General features: G+C 37.6%; 1 protein-coding gene across 1 annotated transcript; it reads left to right on the plus strand.

The window, feature by feature from the left end:
* Positions 1-823: 823 nt before the first annotated feature.
* LOC140152895 (uncharacterized) lies at positions 824-19,313 on the plus strand. The gene is made up of 7 exons (XM_072175425.1): positions 824-998; positions 2,980-3,184; positions 6,558-8,181; positions 9,153-10,970; positions 11,989-13,806; positions 15,555-17,375; positions 17,883-19,313. The coding sequence occupies exons 2-7, from the start codon at positions 2,992-2,994 to the stop codon at positions 18,109-18,111; spliced, it is 7,503 nt and encodes a 2,500-aa protein (XP_072031526.1). The 5' UTR covers positions 824-998; positions 2,980-2,991; the 3' UTR covers positions 18,112-19,313.
* Positions 19,314-20,209: the final 896 nt, after the last annotated feature.

Below are 20,209 nucleotides of genomic sequence, written 5' to 3' on the forward strand. Positions count from 1 at the left end.
CCGCGAAAGACGGGTGACCGCTAGTAAAATGTAAAGCGCTTTGATACATGTGAAAGACGCTGTATAAATGCCAACAAATAAAGCTGACACCTAAGAGAATTGACGTTGGTTCTATAAAGGAGATTCCAAGGCTTGATGCAAGTAGTATCATTCTGAAGGGAAAAACGTCTAAAACTTCCGTTTTGATATGCTAGATAGCTTTAACCATATTTGAAGGCCTTTAACATTATATATGCGCGCCGGCTGAGAGAAAAAAACTTCTTCTTTTTTTGGCCTCATAAAGTTTAACCCACCGGCCAGAATGAGGTGGTAATGAAGCACATCATGCCGATTATTAGGTGACCGTGACCATACACCATTATTATTTTAAAGCTCATTTAGACACAAAGCGTTGATTGTTTATTTGAACACGGCGAGATTATGTTGTTAAAGGTATAAAAGAATAGTCTTTCCATATTAGTGGAATTAAAGGTTTTCTACTAAGAAATCTAATCTAAATTGGAATACTGAATATCAAATTCTATCCAATTTTGGACAATTTTTAAAATAAGCTGTTTTTCAAAATAAGTGGTTTTCAATAGGATATGAACGCCATTGCCAAGCTAAAAATACATTGACATTGAATTGTAAAATTGTAAAATGTACATGATATGCATGATCAGCAAATGTTCTGTTAAATTATAAGTTGAACTTGAAGATAATACACAAGACGTGTGTACAAACGTAATTATTAACCGTATTCAAAATATACGGTTCAACAATCTTGTCACCTTGCAATGTAAGTTGTGATAGTTCGTAACTATTGAACCGATCTAAATTGTTGGAAGGGATTGCTGGCTGCGCAGTGAGAAAACGGGTTTGCAAAAATGACTTCGTACTGAGTAAACACTGTTACCATGTACAAAATACTTTAAACGAAAATTATTGGACCTCTACAAAGTTGTTGACATGTTTGGGTTAATGCTGATTTTGAAATAAACAGATCGATAGATCAACTGGTGAGTTAGAATATTTTTTCTTTTAATTTGAGACAAGTATTTGCGAATTTCAGGAAGTAGAATAATTACAATAATTTACCAAGTTCAACGACGGTGTCAAGCTGTCTGTCCATATATTTGGACCCACGTTTGAGCCAACAGTCCAAATTTGTAAATTAAGACGAAATGCGAAATAAGACGAAATTAAGACGTAATTAAGTTGATGAAACGAGTAAATACATAAACGAAATCTACTAATAATGATAGATAACATGCACATTGGAATGATAAGCTGCGATAAAGTTGAACTCCATTAATAAAAGGTGGGGAAAAAGAAAGAAAGAGGGGAAAGCCTGACAAGTGGTGTTACGATTTAAGAAAGCCACCTGTCACTTGTGATGTTGGGCTTGCTCAACATCCTCTGCAGTATATAGGCAGAAGGTTGTCACGACTCGCGACAGTAGCGTAGAGAGAGGCGTAAGAGGCCAAAACATTCGCAGTGGTTAGTATATTGGACTATTATTAGAAGCATGAAAGTCTATATTAATTAATAGGTCTCTTAACTCCCAAGTCTATAAGCACCTGTCAATTTGCACGTCCTGCAAAATTTGGTCATCTCTGTTTTTAAAATACGTGCTATTATTATTATTATTATTATTATTATTATTATTATTATTATTATTATTATTATTATTATTATTATTATTATTATTATTATTATTATTTTCATTATTATTATTGTAGCGAAATGTGCGCGAGATGTTGTTCTAAAGCCCGGTTCATTCTTTATATTCCGACGTCGAATATTCGATGTAACAAGTATTTATTCGTTATTTATTCAATTCCAGTCATTCTATTTCCAGTCATGTTTAACTTCTGATGAATGCAGATATTTAACGTCAATATGAAATAAAATGGAAACATATTACTTTAGTATATGGAGTGTAAATCAGTGTCTCGAGACCGGCTAAGCCTGATCTTGGTCTCGGTTTCGGACCTGCTGGTCTCGGTCTTGGTCTCGGTCATCCTGGTCTCGAAGTCACGGTCCTAGACCGGCTCGAGACCAGCAAAACTGCACCAATCTGAGTGTGAACATCTGGCAGCCCGAAACTTCACTTGCGATTGAATGATTTTAATTTGTACGCAATAACGAAGAACTAAATCACAAATATATAGTCTTACCTCAGGACCTATACTCATTTATTTATGGTTAATTAATCTTGCATTTTGCATTTGTTTTAATTTTGCTGAATATAGTAATGTAAACAAATTCATCTTCACAATCATTGAATTCACTTACAGCTTCCGATTCCATAGAGAACATTTCAAAAGAGTTTTAGCTTTTACTATTTCTTTTATAAAAGGGAACGTTCTGGGGAAAATTGTTTTATTCACGTATAGCAGAGCTACATACGAAATCATACTAGTTGATGGCTTAGATGCATTCTTTTAGCTTTTGACGGACAAAATTATTACCATTTAAAGACTGCTAAAGGTTTATTGAACCCCTTATTGCTATGTTTTGAATCTATAATTTAAAAAAAATTGAACATTTTGACCTCTTGTTTGAAAACCTAGTGGTAAATAAATGATTACATATAGGCCTACATGATATATGGTCCATCGCGTACCAGTCATTGAAATATTTATGAATCCTAATGCGTATAAATTTCAAACCTGGTCTCGGTCTCGGTCTTGGTCTCGGTCTCGGACATACCGGTCTCGGTCTCGGACTGCCTGGTCTCGGTCTTGGTTTCGGACATGCCGGTCGGACTACAATACTGATATAAAATTGGATCGATTGTGCCCATATTTATTGGTCGAGCTATTTTAAAACTCATAGCGAGACCATAATAGGTGTAAAGAAACCAATTTTATCATTATTATTATGTTTTTGGATCCAATATTTTCACACACTTGGATTCATCAAAACATAATAATGGCCCTTACATATCTTTAATGTAAACTTAATAAAACATTTATCTTAATTTTTGCATCTCAGATACAAAAAAACATGGATCGGTCTCATGGCCATGATGGGTATCGGGTGAAAAGAACACAAAGGCGAGAACCAACCGTAAACCAACGAAACATCCATGTCAATTACAACCAGAACAGAAGTTGCACTTTTATGGTGATCGGCGTTTTGATCGTCTTATTTTTGCTTGTATTGGCGATTTGTGTCGTGGTTTTGTTCCTTGGAAAAGGTAAGTAGGTGTATAAGAACGGGTGAAATGAAGGTAAATGAAATGTAATTTTGTTTTAACAATTATTTTTTTTCTTCTAAATTTAGTTCCATAAGATATTTTAACACTTGCACACATGCACCTTAAGTTCAGGAGAACAAAAGCGTTATTGGTTGCAGTCAGTGATTCATGACCCATAAACCTGTAGAAGCTAGAAGGGATTCAAGGTCACAAAAACCTAAAGATATGTAAAGTTTTTTTATGTTTCTGTGTTTTGTTGTATTGAACCATTGAACCTTTTTAGCCCCAATATCAAATGCAACTGAATAGGTAACAGTAATTTTCTTCAGTATCAATTAAAACCTTAATGTACGATCTTTTTTCAGAATATACCTTTATTTTTGTCAAAATTTCCAATGTTTTTCGCGTCCAAATGCAGTGGGAACTTTCATATTTATTGCATATAAACTATTTTATCATTTTGGAAGAAAAAAAGGAAAATCTAAAAATTTAAAAAGATCCTACATTAAAGACCCATTCAGTGATCCCAGCGCAAGTGTAAAAAAATTAAAATTGTTTATAAAATGCTTAAAAGTGAAGGATAAGTCAGTCAAATTGTCATTTGGTATTTTTGAAATGACAAATTTTGCAAAAAACCACAAAGAAAACAGTAGTACTGACGAAATTGAAGCCCTATTCAAATACATGTAGCTAATTTAGATACTGTCAGTATCTAAATTGCAGATTCGTGTAAAATGTCTTATTTTGTCTTAAATACACGGCTTTCGGTTGAACCACTCGCAGGCTATGTTAGCACATCTATGATAATGACAAATGTACCAAAATCTGAATTTTGATGATTTTTACGATGGTCCGGATGAGCAAATCACTGAATGGGCCTTTAAGGCTTTAAGTGGTCATTATATACCGGTAATTCTTGCCTATTAGGATAAAGATATATTGAAACACATCGTCAAGAACAAACAGTAACATGGCGACAAGTTTGTCCTAAATAATTTACCAGGCAACAAAAAGTGTTAAGTTTAAGTTTTTGCTAAGAATGCAAAATGTTTCTCTCCAAAATCCAAGAAGACATGTTTTATATGTATTCGTCGCAATTTCACTTCTCAACTTCTTTACTATTTTGTTTTAAATAACATAACATGTCACGACTATAACCATTAGCATTAACAATTAAGGTCAAATTTTAAGGTCAATGAATCAAGTGGAAAGTTCTGTCAAATTATAATTTACTGTTCAAATCACACCGATTTTTCTATAGTTTTATAGCTGATTTAACTTCACACGCCTGTGAGGGGCTTGCCATGGGCACCGTCGTATAAACCATTGTAAACAAGAAACAACACTTGACCGGGAAAACTTGTGAAGTTTTCAGCCAAATAAACTTTGAATTTACCTCTCTGCTATTATGCAATAAATTTTTATAATGTTCTATAAGGTATTCATGGTAGGAACGGCAACCTCTACTTTGCGAAAGTTGTGAGTGTTTGTGCGCATAATGTGTTTTGGTGTTTTTGAGCATTTTATTCTACTGCTGCATTTGGCTGTGTCTTTTTATTTTGGTTTAATTTGGCTATGCACCCCCAAAGCGGTATTATTTAAAGAAAACAAATACCCTGAATTCTAAACTTATTTTCTGCCATCAATAGGATTTCCAATTACCATTTGTCTTAAGCTTTGAATTTAGATTAAAGGTATGGAAATTGGGATTCTAAAACAAGTCACATCAAATTCAGGACTTCCGATTTGTTCATTTTGGAATGGGGGAAAAAGAGATTGGCATCTGTCTGTATGGAAAGTGCGCGAAAATTCAAATTATAAGTACTATGGTGACATCCAGTTGTAGTCAGATTTTTAAAAAAGAAACCGCGGATACATACATACATACATACATACATTAAATTCTTATAAGGCGCAATATCCATTATGATCAAGGCGCCATACAAAATACAACAAATAATACCACATGAAATATAATACAAAGCAAAAATACAAATTCAGATTAAAACAAATGAGTTTTCAAGAGTTTTTTTGAAAACTGCAATTGAGCCGGCATTTCTTATATGCTGCGGAAGTGAGTTCCAAAGTGATGGGCCTGCAACAGAGAAGGCTTGTTCACCTATACATTTCTTACTAAATGGTATTGCAAGAAGAGTCTTGTCTGTTGCAGACCGTGTAACCAGAGCCGTTGAAGGACGATTTATGTGAGCAAGGATAGGTCAAATTAAAATCGTACTTAGTTATAGTGGTATTTATTTTAAAAGTTTGAATTCAAACAATGTACAATGTGCTAAAAAGCAACAACAAAACAACAACAACAACATAGCTATCAATTATATATTGAAAACAATATCACCACTGTGACAAGAAACTGTGAGTGCAATATATGAATTTGATATACTCAAGATACACAACATAACCTTATATCAAAAACGTACTTTTTCGTCCGTCATGTAATTGTTGTGTTACTATATTTATGTGAGGTAAAGAAACCTGTAACTTGAAACCTATCTTAAGATAAGACACGAAGCTGTCAAAAGAGATGTTAATGTCACACACCGACATCGCCTGGTTAATAATTACATTGTACAGCAGAGACACTAAAATGAATCCCCAGGAGCGATACACGTGAATGTGCTATGCACGATTTGATATTAAGACGATAAATCTTTGGAAATGATGAATATCTCCCGTAAATGTTTTATTCTAAAGAAGCCATATTTTTTTGCTTGCACTTGAATATATGTGTTGAAAGGATATGATAGTCGTTAGCTTGCGTATTGAGAAAGAAGCGTGCGTATTGAGCTCAAAACATGACAAAAATTCTGATTTTACATGTGCCGAACTATAGCGCAGCGTAGGCCACTCGTGGAGGCAGTCTAAAAGCAGATGACCTCTTAGCGTATACCATGCTCACTGACTGTACAGAGGTCATTCACCAGGTTATTGTCAATAGCCTTAGTCGGATGTCCCACGGCCCATTATGCGTCTCAAAACTATTAAACAGGTTGGAACAAAATGGCCATGCGTGGCTGTAGATTCAACATACCATGGCGATTTTTGCCATGAAGATATCGGGCGATGACACTGTGTGTCAACCGTCAACTAGTAATGACCTATACCGTGGTTACTATTGAAAAATCCGAATAACTGTCGCCAACAAAATCAGCAGATCAAGTAGTAATTATAATAATCTTTTTCAATCAGTACAATTTACATTCCAAATGAAATCGATTTTATATTTTTAGTATTTTCTTAAAGTCACCCATGTGTCAACCTATTCACTTGCACATCAATTCTCAAGAATACCTAATAATTAATACCAAGTGTATACTATAAATTTTCGTCTTTTTTCCCTCTAAACATTTTACAGGTTCAAAGGACCCGCAACTAGGACCTGGTCCAGTGACAGACCCTCCGCGAACCCAGCTACCCACAGATCCTCCTGAAGAAGTTTGTGTTAGTCGTCGAACGACATCGTCATGCTCAGAAACTACGTGCGAGGGTAAATATCGAACATACGACGGAACTTGTAATAACCAACGGTATCCATTGTGGGGTGCTTCGGAGATACCATTCAAGCGGCTTATACAACCAATTTACGAGGATAGACGCAATACCCCCGTTGGTTGGGATCCCAATAGGAGATACAACGGGTATCGCCTACCAAACGCTCGAGAGGTATCGCAAGAAGTTATGAGCACACCGAGGATAACCCAGAACCCTAGTTTGACTGATTTGATGATGGTCTGGGGACAATATCTAGATCATGATATCGATCAAATTCCAAAGACAAATTCACTTTGCACCGAAAGCTGCACAAAGAAATCACCGTATTGTTTCCCAGTTTTAGCGCCTGAAAATGATCCCCGATTGGATGAAGGTGACTGTATCCCATTAACAAGATCTACCCGCGTTTGTGATTTAGAACCAAGAGAACAGTTGAATTCGATAACAGCGTACCTTGATGCTGGAGTCAAATATGGAAGCACTGAAGATCGAGCACGTGCCTTGCGAGATCTTACGAACGAAAATGGGCATATGAAAGAAGGTGTGTCGGTCGACGCTTATGGGAGGTATGGCAAACCTTTACTGCCATTTAACATTGATAACTTCCCACAGGGTTGCAATCGTCCACGCACCGACACAACCGATACTCCCTGCTTCTTCTCCGGTGATGTTAGAGCAAATGAGCACCTTGGTTTAATTGCTTTACATACCGTGTGGAATCGCGAACACAATCGAATCGCTGACGAGTTGAAAATCATCAATCCTTTATGGAACGGTGAAACTCTCTATCAGGAAGCACGGAAGATTGTAGGTGCTTTGCATCAGAAGATCACCTTCGAACACTGGCTGCCAAAAACAGTGGGTAATAAAGGCATTGAGTTGCTTGGTGAATATACCGGTTATAATCCTTACGTAGATGCATCCGTTGGTATTTCATTTGCAACGGCGACGTTTCGTTTTGGACATGCCCAGATTTCTCCAACGGTGATTCGTCTTGGGTCCGATTTCCGTGAAGCACCGTATGGCAATTTACCTCTACACGAGACAGCGTTTTGCCCTGCAAAGATTGTTTACGAAGGAGGTACTGACTCAATATTGCGCGGAATGTACGGAACAGCGATGAAAGATATTAATCCGCAAAGTATCATGACAGAAGAAATAACGGAAAGTTTATTTCAACTAACGAGAGACATCGGACTGGACTTGGCGTCTTTAAACATTCAACGGGGCAGAGATCATGGTTTACCAGGTTACAACGAATGGCGAAGATTCTGTAATTTGCCTGTAGCTTACTCTTTTGACGATCTTGCTGGTGAAATATCTGACCCGAACGTACGACAACATTTACAAGAACTTTATGGTCATCCAAGCAATGTGGATTTGTTTGTGGGTGGACTTGCTGAGGACCCATGGTATGACAGCTTGGTAGGACCAACCTTCACGTGTCTTATTGTCGAACAATTCCGACGACTCAGAGACGGAGACAGGTAAGTTTCCGTACATAAAATGGTTTGATCCAGTATCATTCTAGAGGTAGATGTGTTTTGTCAAGAAGAGAAACACACTTCTAAGTAATATTGTACCAATCCTGTCGTGCTGATAGAGATAGAGATTATAAAATTGCCAATTGAGATATCGGCCTTTAAAAATAACATTGACAATGTTGAGAGTAGGAATTACCTTGAAAAATGTCTCAAAAAATACAAGATGCCAGTTAAATTCCGGTCTGAAACTATCAGACAATATTTTTAACATTAATAACAACACACATTCGCAACAAACCCAAATTTTGAAAAAAATCACCCCAGGCAGATTTTTGGCTATTTCTCCATTTACGATCCTGCCCAAAAGTGTCTCCTTTTGACATGACACGTCACATATTGCTTTATTCTCCACATGCACTCTTCAAATCTCCAAAAGTCAAATGCTTCAAAACTTCCAATGTTTCAAAAAAAGACTAACAATTCTTAGCGTTTAATATCTTTATTCCTTTTATTGTATCCTGAGAAAACCTATCCCATTTTATGAAATTGAAACAAATTGAATCCACCTTTCAAAGCCAATATTTTTCTTAATAATTCCACTGCAAAAATGATTATAAATGTTTCCTTATTATTTCTAGCATGTTGCTAAATTCAAAGTCGGGGTTTTTTCAGAGCAATTATGGAAAACGAAATTATTTGAGCTTACCCACTCATACTATAAACCTCATGAAACAATGTCATATAAATATTATTTGACAGACGATGCATTTGTTTTTATGGAAACCCAAGGATGCGGCGAAATGTTAGGGGTTTCCCTGCTTCGCAATAACATAGTGCCTGTGCATTAAATAGCTATAAAATAAGATAAAGATAATAAAAATTATATAGACACAAAGACAGATAATTAACTTTAATACTTTATGGTACTGCTCTTATACTTAATTTTGTTGCACTCTGTGTTATTTTTCTTTCAGATTTTGGTACGAAAATCCTGGAGTATTTACAACAGCCCAGCTGGAAGAGTTGAAGAAACACACCCTATCACGTGTTATATGCGATTCAGGAGATTACATTGCAGAAATACAAGACGACGTGTTTGACAGAGCTTCTTATCCATATGACTACAAATCGTGCGATCAGATTCCTAGCATGGATCTCTCAACCGCCTGGAAGGACACGGGAAACGGAAGAGAATGCCCAACATTTCCTGTTACTCCACCGCCCACGGCCACACCAACACCAGAAGAAGTCTGTCTTACACCTCGAACAACGGCAACATGTTCACAAACTGTGTGCGAGGGCAAATATCGAACATACGACGGAACTTGTAATAACCAAAGGAATCCATTGTGGGGTGCTTCGGAGATACCATTCAAGCGGCTTAGAGAACCAATTTACGAGGATGGACGCGATACACCTGTTGGTTGGGATCCATATAGAAGATATAATGGGTATCGTCTACCAAACGCAAGAGAGGTATCGCAAGAGGTTATGAGTACGTCATCGATTAATCAAAACCCCATTTTCACGGATTTGATGATGGTTTGGGGACAATATCTAGATCATGATATCGATCAAATTCCAAAGACAAATTCACTTTGCACCGAAAGCTGCACAAAGAAATCGCCGTATTGTTTCCCAGTTTTAGCGCCTGAAAACGATCCCCGATTGGATGAAGGTGACTGTATCCCATTAACAAGATCTACTCGCGTTTGTGATTTAGAACCAAGAGAGCAGTTGAATTCGATAACAGCGTACCTTGATGCTGGAGTCAAATATGGAAGCACTGAAGACAGAGCACTTGCTCTACGAGATCTTACAAACGAAAATGGACATTTAAAGGAAGGTGTTACAGTCGAAGCTTATGGAAGACGAAGTAAAAGTTTACTGCCTTATAATGTTGACAACTTTCCACAGGGTTGTAATCGACCACGAACCGATACAACCGGTACTCCCTGCTTCTTCTCCGGTGATGTTAGAGCAAATGAGCACCTTGGTTTAATTGCTTTACATACCGTGTGGAATCGCGAACACAATCGAATCGCTGACGAGTTGAAAATCATCAATCCTCTATGGAACGGTGAAACTCTCTATCAGGAAGCACGGAAAATTGTAGGTGCTTTGCATCAGAAGATCACCTTCGAACATTGGCTGCCAAGAACAGTGGGTAATAAAGGCATTGAGTTACTTGGTGGATATACCGGTTATAATCCTTACGTAGATGCATCCGTTGGTATTTCATTTGCAACGGCGACGTTTCGTTTTGGACATGCCCAGATTTCTCCAACGGTGATTCGTCTTGGGTCCGATTTCCGCGAAGCACCGTATGGCAATTTACCTCTACACGAGACCGCGTTTTGCCCTGCAAAAATTGTTTACGAAGGAGGTACTGACTCAATATTGCGCGGAATGTACGGAACAGCAATGAAAGATATTAATCCACAGAATATCATGACAGAAGAAATAACGGAAAGTTTATTTCAACTAACGAGAGACATCGGACTGGACTTGGCGTCTATAAACATTCAACGGGGCAGAGATCATGGCTTACCAGGTTACAACGAATGGCGAAGATTCTGTAATTTGCCTGTAGCTTACTCTTTTGACGATCTTGCAGGTGAAATATCTGACCCGAACGTACGACAAAATTTACAAGAACTTTATGGTCACCCAAGCAATGTGGATTTGTTTGTGGGTGGACTTGCTGAGGACCCATGGTATGACAGCTTGGTAGGACCAACCTTCACGTGTCTAATTGTCGAACAGTTCAAACGACTCAGAGACGGAGACAGGTAAGTTTCCGTGCATAAAATGGTTTAATCCAGTATCATTTTAGAGGTAGATATGTTTTTGTCAACAAGAGAAACACACTTCTAGGTAATATTGTACCATCCTGTCGCGCTGATAGAGACAGTATTTATTGTTCAACATAGTATAAAACTGCTATAATATGTTGAAGGGAAATAGGGCACCCTGTTTTTTCCCGAGGTAGGACTACCCCCCGGGGACTACCCTCCAAAAATCTACCGCCCTTGCTTGTCATGCTTGTAGCCAGTGCCGAGGCACAAATAGTGACCCCGTGTCTATGAATATGCCATGTAGTATTTGCTTGATTACGCCTCGCACATATTTATGAGAAAATAACACCAATTCATAACATTTTATAATATCAACTGGCACACACATTGCTTTATTTTCCACATGCACTCTTATCAGGTTCAACAAACAATTCAAATCTTTAAAAAAAAGTCAAATCCCGGGAGTCAAATGCTTCAAAACTTCCAATGTTTCAAAAAAATACCAACAATTCTTAGCGTTTAATATCATTATTCCTTTCATTGTATCTTGATAAAACCTATCCCATTTTATGAAATTGAAACGAATTGAAGCAACCTTTCAAAGCCAATATTTTGTTTATTAATAATTCCACTACAAAAAATGGTTATAAATGTTTCCATATATTTCTAACATGTTGCTAGATATAAAGTCGGTTTTTTCAGGGCATTTATGGAAAACGAAATTATTTGAGCTTACCCATGCACTCAAACTATAAACCTGATGAAACCCCGGGATGAAACAATGTCATATATTTGACAGACGATGCATTTATTTTTATGGAAACCCAAGGATGCAGCGAAATGTTAGGGTTTTGCCTGCTGCCCAATAGCATAGTGCCTGTGCATTAAATAGCTATAAAATACGATAAAAAAATAATAATTATATAGACACAACGACAGATAATTAACTTTAATACTTTATGGTACTGCTCTTATACTTAATTTTGTTGCACTCTGTGTTTTTTGCTTTCAGATTTTGGTACGAAAATCCTGGAGTATTTACAACAGCCCAGCTGGAAGAGTTGAAGAAACACACCCTATCACGTGTTATATGCGATTCAGGAGATTACATTACAGAAATACAAGACGACGTGTTTGACAGAGCTTCTTATCCATATGATTACAAATCGTGCGATCAGGTTCCTAGCATGGATCTCTCAACCGCCTGGAAGGACACGGGAAACGGAAGAGAATGCCCAACATTTCCTGTTATTCCACCGCCCACGCCCACTCCAGCACCAGAAGAAATCTGTCTTACGCCTCGAACAACGGCAACATGTTCACAAACTGTGTGCGAGAGTAAATATCGAACATATGACGGAACTTGTAATAACCAAAGGAATCCATTGTGGGGTGCTTCGGAGATACCATTCAAGCGGCTTAAAGAACCAATTTACGAGGATGGACGCGATACACCTGTTGGTTGGGATCCATATAGAAGATATAACGGGTATCGTCTACCAAACGTAAGAGAGGTATCGCAAGAGGTTATGAGTACGTCATCGATTAATCAAAACCCTATTTTCACGGATTTGATGATGGTTTGGGGACAATATCTAGATCATGATATCGATCAAATTCCAAAGACAAATTCACTTTGCACCGAAAGCTGCACAAAGAAATCGCCGTATTGTTTCCCAGTTTTAGCGCCTGAAAACGATCCCCGATTGGATGAAGGTGACTGTATCCCATTAACAAGATCTACCCGCGTTTGTGATTTAGAACCAAGAGAACAGTTGAATTCGATAACAGCGTACCTTGATGCTGGAGTCAAATATGGAAGCACTGAAGATCGAGCACTTGCTCTACGAGATCTTACGAACGAAAATGGGCATTTAAAGGAAGGTGTAACAGTCGACGCTTATGGAAGACAAAGTAAACGTTTACTGCCTTATAATGTGGACAACTTCCCACAGGGTTGCAATCGTCCACGCACCGACACAACCGATACTCCCTGCTTCTTCTCCGGTGATGTTAGAGCAAATGAGCACCTTGGTTTAATTGCTTTACATACCGTGTGGAATCGCGAACATAATCGAATCGCTGACGAGTTGAAAATCATCAATCCTGTATGGAACGGTGAAACTCTCTATCAGGAAGCACGGAAGATTGTAGGTGCTTTGCATCAGAAGATCACCTTCGAACATTGGCTGCCAAGAACAGTGGGTAATAAAGGCATTGAGTTGCTTGGTGGATATACCGGTTATAATCCTTACGTAGATGCATCCGTTGGTATTTCATTTGCAACAGCGACGTTTCGTTTTGGCCATGCCCAGATTTCTCCAACGGTGATTCGTCTTGGGTCCGATTTCCGCGAAGCACCGTACGGCAATTTACCTCTACACGAGACTGCGTTTTGCCCTGCAAAGATTGTTTACGAAGGAGGTACTGACTCAATATTGCGCGGAATGTACGGAACCGCAATGAAAGATATTAATCCGCAAAGTATCATGACAGAAGAAATAACGGAAAGTTTATTTCAACTAACGAGAGACATCGGACTGGACTTGGCATCTTTAAACATTCAACGGGGCAGAGATCATGGCTTACCAGGTTACAACGAATGGCGAAGATTCTGCAATTTGCCTGTAGCTTACTCTTTTGACGATCTTGCTGGTGATATATCTGACTCAAACTTAAGACGAAAGTTACAAGAACTTTATGGTCACCCAAGCAACGTGGATTTATTTGTGGGTGGACTTGCTGAGGACCCATGGTATGACAGCTTGGTAGGACCAACCTTCACGTGTCTTATTGTCGAACAATTCCGACGACTCAGAGACGGAGATAGGTAAGCAAAGTGACATTTTTAATGCTTCGGCGACAAAAAACCCTGCTTTTGACTGAAAAGTTTTTGAAAGAAATTCAAACGTTTTCAAAATATGTTTGTAATTTCTTTTTGCAAGCATATTTCAAAAAATGTTTTAGCCTTCTAAAAATGTGAACAAAATAAAAACATCCAAAGATGGAGAGGCATGGGTACACAAAGTATGTAAAGTCTACACGAAAAGTAACTCAGCTGTTATAAATACGCCTATAGATCTAGATTCAGAACTAATAATTGTTTTCGCAATATTTTAACATAAAAAGAAGGATGATTTATTTACGCGCATTTTGATACCCCATTTGTCAAATGTCGTTCAATATTAACAACACAGTAGTGCTTTATGTTGAAATATTGTGAAAACAATTATTAGTTATTTATTAGTTATGAATCTATATAATAGGTGTATATATAACAGCTGAGTTACTTTTTGTGCAGACTTTAGAAGACGCATGGATGTAAACACATACATGTGCCTCCCACACACCAACAAAATACACAACATCAATAAATGCATAGAGCAAAAACACAACCATCCCCATCCAAAGGATTGAGACGCCAGCGTAGGAAGCATGAGAGACTCACCGATATAGCCCAACAGCCAATCCTTGGGCCTCACATGCCCATCAATACAACCATGTATGCAATGGAAAAAATATGACACAAAGTAAACTCGTCTCATAAAGATAACTAACACATACTGATACAAAACTGAAAGCATAGTATTCAGCTGGTGAAATAGCCTGTATACAATAAATTGCACTCAAAAACTTGTACATACATAACAAATAATTTCAGCAAAGACTCAGCCATTTCAATTCAAAGGATGGGGACCCCTGTGTAAGGAGCATGAGACACCTAACGATGTAGCATAAAAGCCAATCTGTGGGACTCACATGTCACTGAACACAATCAATGCAAAAACAAATATGACATTGTAATAAACATCTAAAAAAAAGTAACTAACTCCCCTTAAATAATGACCATTATTCAAAAACGGGCGATTGTATTACAAATCTGTAAAATGCGTTGGAAGCAGAATTTGTTTCTTCACCTTGACATCTCATTTGTAGCAATTGACTAAATATTGACGTCACAGCGTACATTTAAATCAATGTAACCCAAGATTTGAAAGTTGCAGTAAATTCTATTGATTTTGTAAAATTTATTCGGTATAAAGGAAGAAAATCTGTGTAATGATATCTGAGAGTTTTTGTATTGTATGTATTGTAAGTGCAACTTTCAAATCGGGACCTCACTACATTAAATTAACCGGTGTTTTTATTGTTTTCTGGGCTATCGTATCAAATGAGGTGTCAAAATGTGCAAAAATAAATTCTGCTTTCAACGCATTTTACATATTTTTAATACAATAGTCCCTTTTTGAATAATGGTCATTGTTTAAGGGGGGTTAGTTAATTTTTTGGAGATGTTTATTATAAACACACCAACATAATAATACACTATTATCATTTTGGTCAACGCCTTCTAGCCCAAACTTCCAAGATAACTGACTGTCAATTTCGACATTACAAGCTGACAATTATAACATATCAAATAAACAAAGGTCAATACGTTGGAAGTCGATTTACATGATAGTCCATTAAATTAAAGTAAATTGACATCAATCTTGATCAAAATGTGTTGTGCATGAGGTTTAGTGCAGTCATTGTTTGCCGCGTTTTTTTTACTTTTGATATTATTCTTACTTCCAGGTTCTGGTATGAAAATCCTGGAGTTTTCACCCCAGCGCAGCTGATTGAAATAAAGAAACACAGCCTGGGACGTGTATTTTGCGATTCAGCAGATAACATACTGAAGGTTCAAGATGATGTTTTTGACAGAGCCAACTATCCCTACGACTATAACAACTGTGACGAGGTTCCTAGAATGGATCTTTCGACTGCCTGGAAGGATTCTAGCAGCGGTAGTGAATGTCCAGTTTTTCCCAATCTTCCACCGACACCACCAACAACACCGGTTCCAGAAGAAGTATGTCTTACACCTCGGGCTTTAGCGTCATGTGAACTTAATGCTTGCACAAGCAAATATCGGTCATACGATGGAACGTGTAATAATCAGCAATATACACTTTGGGGAGCATCAGAAATACCTTTCAAACGACTTTTAGATCCAATATACGAGGATGGACGCAATACGCCTGTCGGTTGGGATCCAAATAGGAGATACAACGATTACCGCCTACCAAACGCTCGAGAGGTATCACAAGAAATTATGAGCACGCAGAGGATAACCCAGAACCCTAGTTTGACTGATTTAATGATGGTTTGGGGTCAGTATCTAGATCATGATATTGATCATATTCCAAAGACGAATTCGCTTTGTACCGAAGGCTGCACGCAGAAATCACCGTATTGTTTCCCAGTTTTTGCTCCGGAAAACGATCCACGATTGCGTGTAGGTGACTGCATTCCAGTAACACGATCTACTCGCGTTTGTGATGTGGAACCAAGACAGCAGTTGAATTCGATAACATCGTACATTGATGCTGGAGTCAAATATGGAAGCACTGAAGACAGAGCACTTGCTCTAAGAGATCTTACGAACGAAAATGGGCATATGAAAGAAGGTGTGACAGTCGACGCTTATGGAAGACAAAGTAAACGTTTACTGCCTTATAATGTTGACAACTTCCCACAGGGTTGCAATCGTCCGCGAACCGATACAACTGGTACTACCTGCTTCTTCTCCGGTGATGTGAGAGCAAATGAGCACCTTGGTTTAATTGCTTTGCATACCGTATGGAACCGTGAACACAATCGAATTGCCGATGAATTAAAGAGCATTAACCCTCAGTGGAATGGGGAGACTTTGTATCAAGAAGCCCGGAAGATTGTAGGTGCTCTACATCAGATGATCACATATGAGTATTGGCTGCCAAAAACAGTCGGTTCCAAAGGCATTGAGATGCTCGGACGCTACTACGGATACAGACCAAATGTTGATGCTTCTGTTAGTATCTCATTTGCAACGGCGACGTTTCGCTTTGGACATGCCCAGATTTCTCCAACGGTGATCCGTCTTGGATCCGACTTCCACGAAGCACCGTATGGCAATTTACCTCTGCACGAGACCGCGTTTTGTCCTGCTAAACTTGTTTACGAAGGCAGTACCGATCCTCTGTTACGTGGAATGTACGGAACGTCACTTAAAAATATTGATCCGCAAACCATCATGACAGAAGAAATAACGGAAAGTCTCTTTGGGCTAACCCGTGACGTGGCCCTAGATTTAGCGTCTTTAAACATTCAACGAGGCAGAGATCATGGTTTACCAGGATACAATGAATGGCGAAGATTCTGTAATTTGCCTGTAGCTTACTCTTTCGACGATCTTGCCGGTGAAATATCTGATCCGAACATACGACAAAAGTTACAAGATCTTTATGGTCACCCTAGTAATATAGATTTATTTGTGGGTGGACTTGCTGAGGACCCATGGTATGACAGCTTGGTAGGACCAACCTTCACGTGTCTTATTGTCGATCAATTCAAACGACTCAGAGACGGAGATAGGTAAGGACAGTGGATGAGTAACAATATAACATGCAATCAAATAGAAACGAAAGTTAAATACATATTCCCCTCTAAAATTTTGCTCTGTGTTAGACAACCGAAGTACACCGTAGCTTTTGCTATTTGACAAATAGGGCTTAGAGGAAATACCAACACGTAATTAAATACCTTTGCGCTTCTTTCTTTTCCTTGACGCCACAAAATATCAAAATTATAACGTTTCTTCACAAAAGTTGAATACATTCATTGATATGTCAGCAAAGGGATTATGTACTATACGAGAGACAGTGGCGTAAGCTATAACGTTAGTACTGGAGGCAAACAAGGGGACAAACCAAGCACCCAGTGTCCAAAGGGGTAAGAACCAGACGTTCTCCAGATACTCCTGTATGAATGCTAACAAATGTAGGGAGGAGTCCTAACTTATTGCCTCTGGTTCCTCTGTCCCCTATGGTTACCCTAGACGAAAGTATCTTCCAATACCTTATCATTCTGATTTCTTTACAGATTCTGGTACGAGAACCCCGGAGTATTTACCACTGCCCAACTCAGCGAAATTAGACGACACAGTCTTGCCCGTGTTATATGCGACTCTTCAGATAATATTCAAGTAGTACAGGAAGATGTATTTGAGAGAGCCAGTTATCCGTTCGGGTATAAGAATTGCCAAGAGATCCCTGGCATGAATCTATCGGAAGGCTGGAGGACTACAACTACCGGGAATGAATGCCCGTAGAATTTTGGACAAGGCGGGTAGAATAAGGGTTAGAATTAAAATTTAATGGTTGTAACTACGAAAAGTTTGGAGTACACTATAAAAAATAGTTTGTTTAACTTATTTGATTAAATTATAGTAAGTTATAGCCGCAATTTTATTGAGTAATATTTCAATAAGATTTGAATTAGAAAATAAAATCACTCGTGATCGCTTAGCAAAACTATAAAATAACATGTAAAAAAGTCATTCAAGAGTGTTTCTTTCTGAAATTTATTTGATTTTTGGAGTAACTCAAAAATAGCTGTAGTTGCAACAATCCGTTTAGTTTAAGTTGCCTGAATGTATTGTACTACGAAGACTTTGCTTTGTTCGGTTCACTCTTTTGTGTCAAACTGTAATTACTCAATGCAATAATTGCTTGCTTTGGTTGAATTATTTGTTCAAGTTAATTAATAATTCAATTTAATTGAGGAATGTGCTTAAATCGAGTAAGCTCAACAAATTCTGTAAACAACTAATGCTGACAAAAGACACATAGATTTGAGTATGCTGAACTTCAATTGATTGTGCAGCCAATACCATGAATACTAATATGACTAAGAAAGAAAAACATTTTGAGCGAAGGGTTTAGCTTTAGGATTATGGTTGGGTGCGACTGTTGTAAAGTTGCTTCGAATTTTGTACAGAAAAAAAATTAACTATTTTTATACTGCGAGTAATAAATTTGTAAATATTGTAATGTTTTTTAGCTTTTTTTTTCTAGATACGATTAGTCATACATTTAAATAAAGGTACTTAATAATGGGGCACGGTGGCACAGTGGTACGAGCTCTACCTCGCAATCGGATGATTGCAAGTTCGAGTCCCGTCGGTGCCATCGTGTTATGCATTTGGGCAAGGCGCTTTACCTTCACATGCTTCTCTCTATCCACGGGTGAAATGAAATCGGGAGCTGTTATGAATATTGTCCATTGAGCGCCACCCGAAGGTATGAGTATGCCTTGGGCATTGTATGGCAGCTGACATAATCTAACGACAGCGGAATAAATATAAAGCTTTTTGATATACGAGAAAGGCGCTGTATATTTAATCAAACTTGGACTACAATAGCGGATTGAATGGCCGTAGAGTTTTGTATATAAATAAAATAAATGAACTATTTTTTATACAACAGCAAATTGAAAATAAAAGCATTTGACTATTTTTGCCACTTTCCATCACACACCAATGCTTGGTATCTTGCTTTCTTTTAAGATTATTTTGAAAAACAAAATGCATCCGCTACCCTTTCAAACATGTCTTGTGGTGAACAAAGTTGGACAAAACTAAACCTCTTATTCATCTAATACTACCTCACTTGAGTTTATATGACGAAATTACAATGATTATGACCAAAGTAACAAACACAATGTAATTAGTAATCATGACATGTATTACACGTATGCTGCACGCAACCTAGTGACACTTCTGTAGTCCATGGGCGCAAAAAAACCATATTATAACATTAGTTGAGGATTTTGTTTTTTTTTAAATTATTTTTTACACGATTATATTGTACTTTATTAAACCAACATACCCTGCAAAATTCAAGACTCTAGGTGCTGTAGTTTTGTCAAAATCCAAGATTTTGAATAAAACGCAGGAACCGTCGTTTTATTATTGCAATGGAATTATTAGTCGAACTCATTCACAATGTTCATTACACAGTACGTATTTGGCCTGCGGAATGGTGATCTACACAACAAAGGATCGTACCATAACACGACCGAAGGAGTGCTACGTAAAAATAAAAGGGGATATTTCTGACAGTAAAAGCTAACATTTTATGGCAATGAAATGCTAATCTATTTTTTATGAAAATGTTATAATATGGCTTTAACTGTGAGTGTACATGTAGTGTGTTACATACACACATTATGTCACGAATAGTACATTATTAAGCATAAACCTATTTTGATACCTTTGGGATACACACTTCTTTTTCACACAGTAAAAAAAACATGTCTTGGCCGACATCATGCTACAAATTATCAACGAAAAAAATATTTTACTCTTTTTTTCTAGTCAAAAATAATTATTTAAAATTATAATATTTTCCTTATAACACATCCTTTAA

The sequence above is a fragment of the Amphiura filiformis genome, chromosome 5, assembly GCF_039555335.1.
Source record: "Amphiura filiformis chromosome 5, Afil_fr2py, whole genome shotgun sequence".
NCBI classification, from domain to species: domain Eukaryota; kingdom Metazoa; phylum Echinodermata; class Ophiuroidea; order Amphilepidida; family Amphiuridae; genus Amphiura; species Amphiura filiformis.